The 15487-nt window shown below is 40.4% G+C and overlaps 2 protein-coding genes across 10 annotated transcripts in view; one reads left to right on the top strand and one right to left on the bottom strand.

Moving 5' to 3' along the window:
• FAM13C (family with sequence similarity 13 member C) overlaps nucleotides 1-9649 on the top strand; it is a 48392-nt gene extending 38743 nt beyond the window's left edge. For 4 of the 8 annotated variants that reach the window (XM_050340710.1, XM_050340732.1, XM_050340736.1 and 1 more), the window contains 5 exons: nucleotides 3225-3308; nucleotides 5616-5711; nucleotides 6913-7112; nucleotides 8584-8685; nucleotides 9476-9649. In XM_050340710.1, the coding sequence (XP_050196667.1) occupies nucleotides 3225-3308; nucleotides 5616-5711; nucleotides 6913-7112; nucleotides 8584-8685; nucleotides 9476-9599 (606 nt within the window). In that variant the 3' untranslated portion in view covers nucleotides 9600-9649. The remainder of the gene's footprint in view (nucleotides 1-3224; nucleotides 3309-5615; nucleotides 5712-6912; nucleotides 7113-8583; nucleotides 8686-9475) is intronic. The other 4 variants (XM_050340724.1, XM_050340745.1, XM_050340738.1 and 1 more) reach the window with 3 other exon arrangements.
• Nucleotides 9650-11165: 1516 nt separating this feature from the next.
• Nucleotides 11166-15487, bottom strand: part of PHYHIPL (phytanoyl-CoA 2-hydroxylase interacting protein like) — a 58643-nt gene continuing 54321 nt past the window's right edge. For both annotated transcript variants that reach the window (XM_050340786.1, XM_050340785.1), the window contains exon 5: nucleotides 11166-12422. In XM_050340786.1, coding sequence (XP_050196743.1) covers nucleotides 11888-12422 — 535 coding nt within the window. In that variant the 3' untranslated portion in view covers nucleotides 11166-11887. The remainder of the gene's footprint in view (nucleotides 12423-15487) is intronic.

Below are 15487 nucleotides of genomic sequence, written 5' to 3'. Positions count from 1 at the left end.
CTGTTACTGTAGATATTTCTCATGTGCAACATTTTATCTTGTACATAACATTTAGATCTTGTAGAAGAATCTGAGCCACATTAATAGTATAGTAAATAGCAGCTAAACGCTTTTTTTTTCCAATATTTAGTTATTTTGGGCAAGGATAGTGTTTCTGTAAAAGCCTGCCAAGTTCTCCCCTGAAGTTCCACTGTGGAAAGCCTCTAAGGCCCTGCTGAAATACAAATGAGAGAATGTGTGTTCTTCAGAGGTGCAGAGTAAAATCCCTGTGTGTCTAAAGAGCACAGACCACAAGACCTGAATATCAAATAGCAGAATGTGGCTTCCAGAACAAAACACCCCTCCTGCAAAAGAGCTTGTGAGTAGAGTTATTAGATGAGAAGGTGTAGAGAAAATTGGGATTGGCCTGTGAATGGCCCAGAAATCCACAAGGGGATGGCCACCTCTTAGTATTTGTGTCACTAGCAACTTGGGCAGGGGGATAGTGATTTATGTAATAATTCACCTTCTTTCTACTTTTGTGTAAAATGCTGCTTTGCAATGAGCCACCACACATCCCCAAGAGGCAGACTTTGGCCCTGGGAACCTGGACTCTGTGCCTGCCTGGAAACAAAGCACCTCTTTTGAGAGGCGCCAGGCAGGTCCAGCCCTTGCTGTCACACTGTCTGTCCTTCTGTCCTCAGTTTGTATTTTCTGTCTGTGTAAACAACAGTGAGAGATGTTGGGAATGCAGGGGACAGACCAGTAGGGAAATCAACTGTGTACAGCTCTCTGTTCCAAGTTATGAAAACCAAACTACTTAGCTTCAGGTGAAATCTCCTTTTTCTTTTTTTTTTTTTTTTTTTTTTTAATGTGCCACAAACAATTTTTGCCTTATGTTTAGTTTGAATGTTTGCAGTCTGTCCCCCAAGGCCTTTCTCAGACTGGTTCCCTTTCTGCATCTGTCTTCTCATTATTGACCTATTTCAGTTCATATTCTCCTTGGCTATGAAGCAGTGTTTTTATTTAATTAGCACTGAATTTTCCACTGGTCTGTTCAGCCTACAGTCCTATGATGTCTCAGACAATTCTGTAGTTTGTTATTTCACCTGCCTGCTCTGATTTTGAAATTACCAGCCATTTCAAACTTAGCTGAATACAAACCTGTTTTGAGATTGCTAATAAAATGAGCTAATGAAATAGGCTCAAATGCTAAACCCCCTTGAGATCATTTGTTGTGTGATAAATCAATATTAATGATCACTCCCTGTGTCTTCCTAACCATTCAGCTGCCCTGGGCTTAATAGTTTTTGAAAGAATTAACCTTGTATTAATTGCAGAACTAGCAATAAATAAACAAATTAGCTAATTTATAATACTCCTGCATTCTAGTTAGCAGCTCATCTCTTAAAATGAATGACAGACAACGTTAGAGTGATTAACTCATGCAGACCTTTTAGGCAAAATGGGATTAGCAGTTCTGATTAGCAGCTCTGCGCCGGTTTTGCATTTGAGGAGCGAACAAAAAAGGTTTTGCTTCTGCTCAAGTTAATAGCAAGGCACTCTGATATTACAGGAGTGTTACTTCTTCAGGGTTCAATATATTTTTAAAAATAGAGTCTAATTAGTAAAAATATTTCTCCAAGTTGTCAATAGAAAAACCTTAGTCATTGAATTTCTGCAGAAAGGCACCCTGTGTGTCCCCAACTCCGTGGATCCTCCCATTACTTCATCTCCTCCGAACCTGTGGACACTTGGTCCTGATTCATACACCTGTGTCATGATCTTGGTATTCAGGAGCAGATCTTGTTGGGAAGAAGGGGAAAGGGAAAAGAGGAGAGAAATACCCGTTGCACTGTGTGCTCCCTGCAGCAGACACCTGTACACGTGCTGGTGTGTCACCAACACCGACACATCGCATTGTTGAAAAATCAACATTCTTCTGGTACCAGTGATTTGTGGTGTGATTTTTGAACAGAAATAAACTGCCAGTGTGAGATGCACTTTCTGCAGCTCCCCCACAGTGGTTCTACCAATGCACACTGTCCAGCTAGAACTTCCTGCTGCCTGGTCAGTCTGCTTCCATTTCATTTTATGGACAGTACCTTTTTCTCGTGCTCCTGGCATTTAGAGGGTGTTCAACATAGTATCACAATGGCTGAATATTTAGGGATTTCACTGTAAGTCTATCATTCTACTCCACAAACAGGTTGGGTTTTGGCATTGCTGAAGCCTTTTGTCCTACACCCCTTACCAGATAAGGCAAATCCATTTCTCTTTTTTGATCAATAATTAAAAAGTTGAGGAATGGCCTCTCTGTATTTTTGCAGGTTTCTGAGTATTTTGAGCAGAATGGCGGCTGTAACTAAACATACTTAATATATCACGGGGAATGCTGTCTACGATTTATGAACCGAGCTGGCAAATGCAAGTTAACAACATTTTCTGATTTCTCCGTAAGATGGATGAGAAAAACATTTCTTTAGTTTTTCAGTAACAATAGCTATTCATTAATGCTACCTAAACTGTTCTAAGAAAGTACTTCAATGGGTATCTGCGGGACCTCATTGCCAGCACCTTCTACTCATGTGCTGCCGGCATCTTTTATGTCACCTTTCCAAAACCCAACTGATGGCCTCATGTCCAAACACGCCTCATGTCCATTAAATTTGCCTGAGATATTCCAGCCAAAACCCCTGATTCCTTACTGTTTCTGTCAAATGGTATTCTCAGAACATTTTTTTGGATGCAGACTCTGAGCTTACTAAGGCCATGGTTTTACCTTTGGAACACTCCAGATAAGGAATGCAGCAGTGTTCCATCAGTAGCCCAACAGCACTTCCTGGCCTTAAGCTTGTTAAATGGCTTTGGTAGAATAGACATCTTGAGAGAGACCGAGGCAATCAAGTATTAGATGTATGACAGTTAGGAAAAATAAGATTCCAGGCTTTCAGTAAATTGTCATTTATGCATCTTTCTCCATAAGAGAGAGCACAGCTGCCATCAGCTCTGCATTAGGCCTTGAGAGGGTCACATGTCCTTTGATTCATTTAAAAATTCAGTCATGTAATTTTGGACTCTGCTCTTGCTAAGTTAATGCCAAGTCCCCACTGACCTCAGTGCAGGCAGAAAGAGGATTCATTATTAATGTTTATCTGGGGAGAGCAGATTATTAAACAGATATGTACCTGTACCCTTGTCATGAAACCCTGACTCATAATCTTATAAATAACTCTTTTAAATAGGATATGACAAAAAAGCAAATGGCTTTGGAAAAAATCAATCTTCAGAAATGTCTGCTATATTTTGAGAGTATTCATGGAGAACCTGTAAGTATGCCATGGAAAGATAGGTACATTAAAAATTATCTAAGTTATCTAACAAATATTTTTGGACTTGTATATTAAATATATTCAGATTAATTTTACACAATTAACATAACTTTAGTTATTTCAAAATAATTTTCAGATATGTTATTGCCTGATACTGATGAATTTGGTTTATGTTTAGAAAAATAAACTAAAATAAAAAGAGAAGTGTCTAGCAGCCCTGTATCTCTCTTCATGATTGGAAAATGCAGGATTTGATGATAAAGTTGGAAGGTTATATATCCACAGCAGACCTGGCTCATGCAGCCTTGGCTCTGCTATGATGTATGGTTAGAATGCTTAGCAGCTGAGAAAGGTTTGCTATAGGGCACCATCTGGGACATGACCTGTCACAGGTCTTTTCCTTTACTACACAGCAGCACTTAAAACTGTTAATTAAAATCCTTTCAAGGGACTTCATTGCTGAATGCAGGTGCAAGCCAAAAAAAAAAAAAATCCCACCACTGGCGAGATGATGACTTGAAAATTTGTCTGTACAGAACTCTGGAATTTCTGTTTGATAGCTATGTCCATATTCTGAATTTTTGTTTGATTTCTATGTCTGTATATCATAGATATGTTTGATATCTGTGACTGTTTCTGGCTAGTAATTGCAGTGGTAGAGGAAAAGGGGAGTGGCACCAGCATGTGTCCAAAAATATGCCAGCTGTTAAAATTATCTCTGCATCTTGGATAAAAACATTTTTGTTCATCTTCTTTGGGCTTGGAATGAGAGCTGAGGGATGGAGAGGGTATGAAGGAATTATATTTCCTAAGAAGGAGAACAAAAAAGAAATTATAGTGCTATATAGACATAAAAGAGACTTGATTCAAAAAAGAGAACGATAGGGCATGTTTTATAGCATGGGGTTCAGAGAGGGTGTTTCTTCTCAAGGTTGAAGCAGTTCTGTAATAGCAGCCTTGAAACACAGTGGAGCTCACTGGGGATGATGCTGATGGCTCAGCATCACCTTCATCCAGACTTACCTTAACAAGGTCAGACAGAGAGGGCACTGACCACATTTCAAACAAAAAACCAATGTATTCTGGCTCTTTGGCATTCCCTGGAGCCACTCTTACGTGTTGTAGTCAAATGGGACATGACGACTGGGGAAGAGAAGCAGACTCACTGGGAGTGACATTCTGCAGTGAAATAAATGTGCCTCTGGAAATGGTCCCCAACTGCTCAGTGAGCCATCCCCCTGTGCTTGCCTGTCACCCTTACTCTGCTGACCAGGCATGTGGCTGTTTCTGAGCAGCTCTGAACTACTGTCTGTACAGTCACCCAGCCTGTGTCTCTCCGGAACTGCCCTGTGTTCACTCATCTGAGTGGGTGGACCTCGGCTTCACTGCACCAAAAATCAGTAACTTTGTACCCAGAGAGTGCTCATTAGGGATGGGAGTTGAGGAGCAGAGGCTGATGGTGGACTAGCTTGCAAATGACCCTGCTTTGACATTTAATGATTGAGGAACATGTTGCTTTTCTGGGAAGATGCGGGTTGTTTGATTGGTTGGGGTTTTTTTTGTCTTGTTGTTTTTCCCTGTGGAATTCACTCTTTTTTCCTTAATGCAGTAAGTCAGTCTGTTGCACAGCTAGGTTTCCACAAGGTTTATTTTTGTATTGGTGAATATCTGTGGCTTGATCAGGCTCTTAACAGCTGAATTTAAATCATACTCTCTTCCAAATCAATTCTTCTAGCGCTCATAAAAGACCAAGAGCAAACAAAATGAGCGGACAGTTAATCCTGCCTGTGGAAGGCAGTTCCAGTGAGGAATGCATGCAGCAATCCTGCATGGAGCCAGCTCCATGTGGAGGCTGTAAAGCTGTGCTCCTGGTGCTCTCCATCCCACTATGAGCATTTTGTCCCAGGCAGACTGTCACATTCCTGCAGGAAGCCTGTTGCCATTATTACAGCTGAGTGAGTGAGGCACCAATGCAAGGCAGAGTAGCAGTGTATCTTAACTCTTACTGCTCCACCAGCACCCTCAGAAAGTGAGTAATAGCCCCTCTGCCTGGGTGGTGTGGCCCAAGGAAGTGAGGAAACCACATTGGGTATTCTCCATTAGAAAACAGATTGCCATTTTCCTTTTTAGAAAATTGTATGAATTAAATTACAGTTCCCATGGAATATCTGTGGAAGCAAAATACACATCTGGTCATATTCTTGTAATACTTTTCTCAGCTTTACAGGAGCAAATGAGAATCTTTTTTATTTACCTTTGATTTTTAATTTGGGATGACTTCATTTTGATACAATTTCTCTTTAGGTCACTAAGCAAGAAAAGAGTCTCATGAAACCTCTTTACGACAGATACAGAATTATCAAGAAACTTCTTGCAGCTCCATCTTTGATTACAACAATTGTAAGTTGGAAAGAATTCATGTCCATTGAAAAAAAACCAAAACAAACCAAACACAGAAAATGCTGTGCTTGATTTGTACCTGTGTGTCCATTTGGCAGTAACAGAAGTACTGATATTCAAAAAATCTGCTCACTGGTTAATACAGGGTGTTGATATTTTATATAGAGCAAATTCAGCTTCTAGGCATGTCAGAGGGTGCAATTTATGGCAGCAGTTTCTGAGGCAGCACTTCAATAGACTGGGTAAGAGATCAAAGGCTGGTATTAGTTTTCCATCATGGCTAACACCATGATGGCTCTCTCTTTCCACAAAGCTCTCTGCTGTCACTGTGTCTTGCTTCTGTAATTTATTGACAATGCTTTTATCAATCATGCAGCGTATAAATATTAGTAGAACTTTAATAATATGTCACTGTAATGTAACAGGACTGGTCGCATGGGGAGTAAAGGTAGTGGCATCTGGCTACTTGGAAGTTAATTAGCATGTCTATCATAAATACTAACCTAATAGTAATTGGAGCTAGGTCGATTTTAAAAATTGTTATTGTCTTGTTAGATGAGAATGGAGCTTCAGATTTCTTTGAAAAATCTCAATATAAAGCTTTGTACACACGCACAGAGGTATTTTGTTAGAAAATTTAACTGAAATTTCCCCTTATGTCACTTCTTAGGAGCTTTGCTTTTTTATATTTAAGCCTCAGTTTCAATAGCTCAACTTTTCTTCTGAGGAGAAGACAGCAGTATCCATCTATTTTGGTAGTTAAAGTTTGTAGCTATAAAACTGTGAGATCTCTCCTTACAGCTCTTATTACAGGCAGAATTTCTGGACACAATGCACACAGTGGAGGGTATACAAGAGGAGTACAAGTTCCAGCCAGGCTGCACTGCTGAAATAAATACAGAATGTTAGTTAAATCTTTGCTATATATAAGGGCTTTAGAGCAAACAGAAATAAAGTGCTGGCTGGGGACACTCAGAAGCAGGGCCAATTTTGTCCTTTATACTCATGGTGGGCAATATTCAGTTACCCAGTGACCCCACGAGTGCTTTCATGAACAATCTTGGTAAAGCTCTCAATGTCTGTCACCTATTTCAAGGAATACATCCAGGGAGTTAGATCCTAATTCTTTTTGTTGTCATCCTATGAACTGTCAGTGTTGTAATTTAAACAATTAATTAAATAATGTCTCACATTCCACAAGCAGGAGGAGGAAGACTCAGATGAAGACCATTCTCAGAGCAGCCACGAGTTGTCATCCGGTCCAATGTCTTGCTTCCCGGTCGAAGAGCACCTGTGTTACTCTCAGGAGGAGAGTGAGCCTGCACATGTCTCACCTCTGGATGAAAAGAAAGTTTACAGGCAAACAGCCTTGTCTATGTCCAATTTACATGAGGCAACAATGTAAGTTCTCGCTTTTTTCCCTTGTATTTTTAAAATGTTTCATAAATGAGACAGGAGCCATACCTGCTGCATAGGGATATTCTACACCAAAGGGAGTGATTCAGCATTTTCTTATGGGAGAGAAGAGGCAGGGGAGATTTGTTGTTTGGGCAGCATAGCTGTGGTTTGAGCTATTTATTCAAACAACTTTGTGCCAAGTCCAGGAAGAGCGAGGTAAAGGAAAGTAAGCAGATAAGAGAAATAATGACATACACAGAGTGGCAGATACGACATAATGGCACAGTGGAGATACACAGACCTACCTTTAATTGCTGCAAAATTTGCAGCTGTCTAACTACTTAGGTTCTTACAAAGCTATCATAAAACTGGAGGATAGTCTGCTCCTCTCTGTGTGTTGTGGGACTGACTGTGTGAGTGGTGTAAAAATGCCAGTGACCTTAGGCATCCAAACAGCAACAGGGGAGCTGCATGAAAGGTCACACAGCAACTGGTCACATGGGAGGCCACTAAACACATGTAAAATCAATTTCTTCCTTGCCTAAGCCTAGTTATTAATGTCTGGCTGCCCTGAAAACTTAGCACCACCCTCCACTGTGAAACCAAAATAAATCCTTCCTTATGATTTGTAGTTAAGAATTTCAGGTTGCATGAGACAACAAATCTCAAGATGCACGTGTGCTGTTATTGCTCAGTCCAGAATCTTACTGCAGATTAATGTCTTCCAGGAACAGATATGCTCTCATAGCTTAGAGGATGGTATCTTTTTCTCGTGTTTTGATTGGGAGTTCTTAGATGCATAAAGGAAGCTAACCAGGCTCTACCAAAATTGAGAGTAAATAGAAATTACTTAGATTTCTATGTAAATGAACTATGTGTGCAACAGTTTGCTCATAAATGCTGGGAAGATATTTCTGTGCATTTTGTTTTTATGCCAAAAAACAATAATTAAGAAGTGCAAATGCCATCACAGAGTTCTTTCTCTGCTTAAAAACCCCTATTTTCTCTGAACACTAGCTAAAACATGGCCTCCAAAAACGATGCTTCTGGGAACCACTGGCATTTGCACTGCATCACAGTAATGATTGGTAACAGCTGCAAACATGAGCAGGGCTTGGATGTTGATTTTAATTCAGTTAAAGGGATGCAAAGCATTTCCTACTGTGAGATGCTGAACTGCGTCAACTCCATTAATTCCACAGAGAATTAAGGCCACTAGCAAGACTCAATCCTGAATGATTTTCCTCCCATGTTGACCACAGAGTGCCTGCCTTCCCTTTATTAGAACGGTGAGAGGGCCAGCAAAGGGGAGGAGCACAGCTGTGTATCACTGGAGGGGTGTGGTGGAACATCTCAGGGCACTGAGCTCAGTGCCTGCCGTGGCCCAGCACAGCAGGCTCTTTGTTGCCCGAAGTGTTGGCTTTTACATTTCCCAGCACAAGGGGGTCTCAGCATTCTTGCCTCTGTCTTACAGGCCCGTTCTGCTTGAACATCTCAGAGAAACAAGAGCTGATAAGAAAAGGCTTCGCAAAGCTCTGAGAGAGTTTGAGGAGCAATTCTACAAACAGACAGGAAGGTAACTCACCAGCTCAGCCAAAGCCCTCTCCTGTCCCCTTTGGGTCCTCTGCAGGGGTGTTTGTTTCTGCCAGGGTGGGCACTCTGGGGTGAGCAGGACAAAGATGCTGCAGCTGGGGACTGGAAAATACCATGGAAGTGTCCATCTATCTCCCTACTTAGTTCCTTCAGGATGTCCCTGAGGACAACTTGGATCTGGGGATTTTCCAGGTCATGCCTGCCATTGGTATAACCCCCATCTCAGCACAGGATCTTCCCTGAGCTGAAGGCAGGCTGCTAAAAGACTCTTTCTGAGGGTGTCAATCTGCAGGAATCACACTTGGTGTTTGGGCCATTTTTAAAAGCCGAGGGTTTTAAAAGCGAAGCCACTCTTTCTTTCACCCATAATTAGATACCAGGTACTTTTCACTCTTTGCTTTTCCTCCTCCCTTCATTTAGCAAACCTTTTTGTTGAAACTGTGGAGGGTATGGGCAGTGGTAACTGGTAACAGTTTTCAAAGCACTATAACTTCTCTGCATCTTTGAAAATCAAGTGATTATGCTTGTACAACTGTCAAGAAAGAAAGTTTTCTGGCATATGAAAATTGATTATTTTAAATAATACTATTTCATTTGTCTATTAGAGCTTTTTAGTCCTGTCAAATTATCTTTAGTAATTAACAGTTAGTAAAAAAAAAAACCACAGACAAAAAACCCCCAACCAATTCTCACTGGTTGTTGCAGAATTAATTTTAAAGACAGTTTCTCCTCTTACTCATAAAAGTGATGGCACTGTTATCTGCTTTTCATAGGAGTCCTCAAAAAGAAGATCGGGTGCCAATGGCTGAGGAATACTCCGAATACAAGCACACAAAAGCCAAAATCAGGCTCCTGGAGGTTCTCATCAGTAAGCATGATATTTCCAAAACGATTTGAAGTGAATGCAATGCTGTGATATTGTTCTCTAGCAAAAAAAAAAAAAACAAGTAATGAAAAAGATAAAGTAATTTTACAGGTCTTGGTCTGCTGCACAATTATTTGACACACAGAGATTTTTGATGCACTTTACCAATTATAATAGCTGGGATGAGAGAGGACAGCAATATGCAAGAATATTAAGCACGGGTGAGTGGACTATAGTATATATTTTTCCTTTTGAAAAAGCCTTGAAGTGCACTGTGAGAATGTTAGGAAATGAAAAGGACACTGAAGTATTGTTTGACCTCCTGTAAAAGCGTGAGGAAATGCTCTCCAGGTTTTTGGTACATCTTAGTACACGATAATGTGCCACACGTTTATTTCCAGAATGAACATGCACTAGAATTAACTGTTAATGTCAGCTCTCAATGTGCTGGTTATGAAGGAAAAACTCAGAACATACTCTGGGCTTTCAAGACAGAGCTACTGTTCAATTCCAGTAGCTTCAAAGAAAGGTGCTTAGGAAAAAAAACAGTGCCAGGGAGTAGAGCAAAGTGATGCTGCTTATGCAAAACCAAAATAAGGACAGAACATGATGGACAAATGGAACTACTGTTTTTTTAGAGATAAGAGAAAGTTCTTGAAGAAATGAAATAGAGGTTACTGGGAAGAGAGAGAGAACAAATGTACCGGCTGCTGTCCTTTTCACTAGTTCAGAGGACCTGGCTCACAGAATTTAAAACTCAGTAAAACAGATCAACTAACTACATGCTAATTTTGATTTTTGTATGGAACTTTGCACTTTGTTTTGCCTGACGCTATAACATTCGCTTTTCTGACTACCAAAGCTCGTTTAGACGCATGCACTTTGTAGAATATTGAAGTACTTCTTGTGTTATAAATTGCCACATATATAATATATTAAAACAGGACTAGATTATTGCATTATGCTAAGATATTTTGGATAGATAAAGTACATGGTATATAAGTGTGTGTCACAGTTATCTGATGAGGACCGCTAGACTTCTTGTTTACTGAAAATAAGATTATAAAAAGTTATTTTTCCATTGGAATTATACATCTTTCTTAACTTTCAGAGCACCACACTTTGTAATATTAAGGAGATTTTGTCACTCTTTGTGATAGACCATTGGTGTGAAAAGTGGACTGTTAACTGAAGGATTATCAGCAGGTTTTGTATTGGAAATGAAAAGCAGGGATTCTGGGAAACACCTATCCCAGACATAAAGGAAGGAAGAATTCATTAAAGAAAGAAAAAGGGACTTGAATAATTTGAATCATGTTTAGTGTTTTGCTTTAACTGTCATTTTGTATTGACCACATAGTATAAGCAATCTGTTTTCTATCTTGGTAAGAAGATTTTGATTTTATAAAGCCTATTATGTACCAACCATGTTTGTACTTATCTTATGTCTAATGGTATGATTTGGAAGATGGACACATCTTCAAGTAGCTTGGAGGAAAAAATATGAACACTAAAAAAGGAATTTTTTATTTCAGAGATGTTTGTTGTTTCAGTGTACTGACTTAATAATTTATAACTTAACTTTTATGAATCAGAAATGGTCTTCATAAATCTGTTTTAATTAAAGTCATTGAGAGCAACAGGAACAGATACAGAGCTATTTGAAGTTTACAAACTACATCTTTGATAAGGGAAAATGATTTAATGACATATGTATACAATTGATATTAAAATGTAATCTATATATTCTATATGATTGTATAATATTTTATACAACAGTACAAATAAAATATTTTTCTATTATATTTATTATGTCGAGACACAGTTTCTGTTTTCAGTTAGCTAATATAAATAACATAAATAACACTGTCAAACAACACGTTGGAAGTGCTGACATCTCTAGGCTCTGAAATTCAAATCATGCTGCAATTACAACCTTTCATGCTGTTCAGAGTTATCCCAGTACTTGTTCAGTAGTTAAAATCAATGCATATTTAAACACCATTTATAAGCCGTTATTTTTATTTTGCTAAAGCAGTTTATATAGGATTTTGTTATGTTTGGCAAGAAACAGAAAACAATTTTTGCAGCATCTAGGGATAAATGGTTGCCAGAAAGAAACCCAGGACTTCTAATCATTTAAAGCATCGGGGGAACAGAAGGGAAAGAGGGAGAGAAGAAATTCTAAGAACGCTATTGGAGATTTTGAAGACTCGTGTTTGCTTTTGGTGACAGCGGCATGTGCATGCTTCCGACAGAAACGTCTGACTATGGACATGGGCAACAGAGGCTGGAAGGCTCCTAAGGAACGAGGGAAGTTTTAACGTCCAACACTGATATTGCAGGTCTTGCAGCTGGGATCTTTCTTTGCGTTCGCGGTAGACAAGCTCATTAGTTGGTGACCGGTAATTTCCGCAACTGTGCCGAGGGAGAGATCCACAGGATCAGTGTAAATTACTTCCAAAATAACATCCTGGGCGTGATGGTAAACCATGACACCGTCTTCTTCGTCGCAGGTCAGAAATTTATTATCTTTTATATTTAGCTGAGGAAGGCGCTGCTTACAGAACTCGTCTCCCGGTGACCCCACGGGGGCGATCACGAGGATGACGTAGTGGTAGGCTGTGTACATGCAGTAGAAGTCTCCAAAGTACAAGTTAGTATTTGGGTTGAAGAGTTTTTCGGCTGCAATCTCATACCTGTATCTTCCATACGGTGAATCTTGGGGCGGCTTCCCGGTGTTAAACTCGGTGTTGCAGCTAAAGAAGATGCCTTCCAGCTTCCCGCTGATCGGAGAGCCATGGCTGCCACTGTTATCCTTAACAGAGGGCTGCATAGCATTCCCGTGATGCTCTCTACAAATGAATGACGGGTATTGTTTATTTTGTACCACATGGTAAAGAAAAAGTGGAAAGTTAGGACATCATGCTGTTTAGAAACAGTACTGAAGGCCCCCAAAGGAAAGCTGTTAAACTGAAAACGAGGTTAGTGTCATGATCTTAGGACCAAGAAAATCAAGTGACATCAGACTTGGGAAGAGCTACAGTAACTCCTGCTCTAGGGGAAAATCTGCTTTTCCAGTCTGGCTTTTCTGTCAGCTCTGTGGGTATTATATGCAGGCAAAAACCAGCACAAACAAAAAAGCCCCCAAACCACCAATATCGTTAATTAGCTCATTTGTTCAGTCTTCCACTACAATTCTAACAATAAACACATGTTGAATATTGCAAGTCAGTCACCATATGCTGAATATACTGTTTGTTAATGTGTATTTTTAGCATAGGCAGTATATAGTTCATGTAGAAAACTGCCAGTGAAAGTTATTTCTGAATGATGCTTTTCAGAGAGGTTATGGGAAGGAATGTACTGTCTGCCATAGTCTATTTTCCCCCAAATGATAATTTCAAGTCTAATTTGTCTACTGCTGACTTCAATCAGGGCAGAGCTGGGCACAGAGGCAATTTGGTTAGTTTCCACTTTGGTTGGTATCCAGCTTCTGCAGTCACTAGTCCTAAGGGAAAAAAACTGTAAGACTAACTTTTTTTTTTTTTCTTTTGCAAGCTGAGCGAGCTCAATTTCATTCCAATGAAAAGAAATGTACCCTGTACAAGTGAATTTTAAATCCTCCGAATTCCAAATTGCACTCAGCAGCAGGAGGCTGCTAAACTTCGGAGAACACTCCAAAACTCCTCATCTAATCCTCCTTAGCACCTGAGATGTTTTGTATAGCAGGACATTCCCCAGAACTTGTGCCTCACGCCTGTCTGGAATTGCCCCAGTGACAGCTTTGGCTCTCTCTGCACCTGCAACCATGTGATGCCCGAAAGGGAAATATCCCCTTTTGTAAGTCCTGCAAAACATATTTGCTATGCACCCCTAGAAAATTGCCTTTATACTCACTGACAGATTACAGATTAAAAATACATGAGTCTGTGGGGCTGGAGAGTGCTGTATCCCCCCTCTTCCTTTGTTTTCACTTTTTTTTTTCTTTTTCTCTTTCCCGTCTTTCCTTGGTTATTTGTTGTTATTGTTTTTTAGGAGAGGGGAAATTAACCAAGAAATACTGTTCTCTTTCTGCTTTTAACTTGCAAAAGGTCCAGGTAAAATGGTGCTGCATGGGAGAAGGTTTTACTTGGTTAATATGGGAGGTAGCAGTCAAAGCAAAGAAATTCAGTGTATACCTACAAAACAGCTCTAAATCAGCTCAGTAATGTCTCCAACTGCGGGAGTTTTCTAACCTCATCAGCATATCTGACTCTTAAGAGAAGTTCCAACAGTTTCCTGGGCTATTCCAACACTACTTAGTTATTGTCTCAAGCCCTATTTTGCAAGACTTTGATTGGGTTGGGGGGGTATAATTAGTATTTTATGTAGTTATTACTAGGGAAAAAAAAAAAAAAACCTAAGCCAAAACCTTGAATCAGCTTGGATAACCACCTGAAACTTCTGCAGCCTGAAAAGTCAGGCTTCACTCAGTGAAAGTCAGTTCCGTTTCTGTGGCAAGATACTGACATCCAGTGGCCAATTAGGCTAATTATAGGTGGCCTTTGCAGGGGATCTGAGCTGCTTAGTGGCGCTTCCAGGCGACGTAAACAGCAGGGACATGAACACCACTTACGAGCTCACACTGCAGACCCTCCACTTAGGGGCTGCTGCTTTAGCACCCTGAACAACTGCTTGTTTGCCAGTGCCACCGGAGCTTTTCCAAACTTGTTTGCTAGTCATGACAACCTCAGAGGCCGTTGGCAGCCACGGTATGACAAGGAATTTTCCCTAAAAGGAACATGTGGTTAGGGTTATTAACATAACCTGCAGGAGGGTCTGTGGTGGAAGGAGCAGCCCTTGTGACCATTTTAGACTATTTCTGACCAAAAAAAGGCAACTATCAGGCAGTTACAGGTATTGCAGCTTCTCACTGACCTCATAAAACACAGGTTTTTGTCTCTAACTCACTAACAGTGGGAAAACAAACTCATAGAATCACAGAGTATGCTGAGTTGGAAGGGGTCCACAAAGATCATCGAGTCCAACTCATCTCTATCTGTGTAGAACCAAGAAAGAACTTAACAGGAGGGAGGGGAAAAGATACAGTGCAATCAATTAGAGTCACATTTGGCAGAACAAGGTCAAACCCACAGCTATAAATGCACCTCAGTGGGAATTTTCAACACTAATGAACACAAAGGCAGATGCACTATGATTACATTGCTGAAAATAAAGTGACATAAAAATTGGAACCCCCACAGGCATTTCCCTTCTGTGGTATCTACTCCAGGATGGCTGCTGAGCTTTACAAGGTCCTCAAAGAGCCTCAGCAATCACAAGTCATTCTCTACCTCCACTAAGTTTTGCAGCTTTGTCGCTATGTCCAATAAAATAATCCTTCCAAAACACAGAAAGGGGGAGAGCAAGCCCATGCTCTGGAATATACAATACACTCTTGGAATCAATCAGAGACTCCTGACTTCAAAGTGGGAATGTTTCCAAGGGTGGTGGAATCTGTTCTTTGAAGCTGGATTGCCTGGAGTATTTTTTTTAGTCCACCAGATTTAAAAAACTTCCCATTCTAGACAGGTACCAGTGTGACACACAAAACAGAATTATGTGGCACAGCTGGAGCCCCATCTCCTGCATATTAAAGAAGCACAGTCAGTGCTGCCACCCTTCTGACACTGCTTACCTCTCATCCATGTTCTTCTAAGGGTGGAAGGTTACCCTGTGTGGTGGCTGCTCCTGCTCAGTCAGCACATGAGCTTTGACTCCTATCGAAAACTCTGCTTTTCTCCTGTGTGCAAGGGCACACTGGGTCTCCAGCAGGAATAGGGAACCTACCTCCAGCTTTCCCATTTATTCATTCCAGCTGAAGTATGGTGTCTATAACCGCTTAAACATCATCCCCTCTCCCTCCACACATGATCTA

This window comes from Myiozetetes cayanensis, unplaced genomic scaffold (genome assembly GCF_022539395.1).
Source record: "Myiozetetes cayanensis isolate MyiCay16 unplaced genomic scaffold, myiCay2020 scf10, whole genome shotgun sequence".
NCBI lineage: Eukaryota > Metazoa > Chordata > Aves > Passeriformes > Tyrannidae > Myiozetetes > Myiozetetes cayanensis.
The sequence above is the reverse complement of the archived record's forward strand: the minus strand, read 5'-3'. Positions and strand labels throughout refer to the sequence as shown.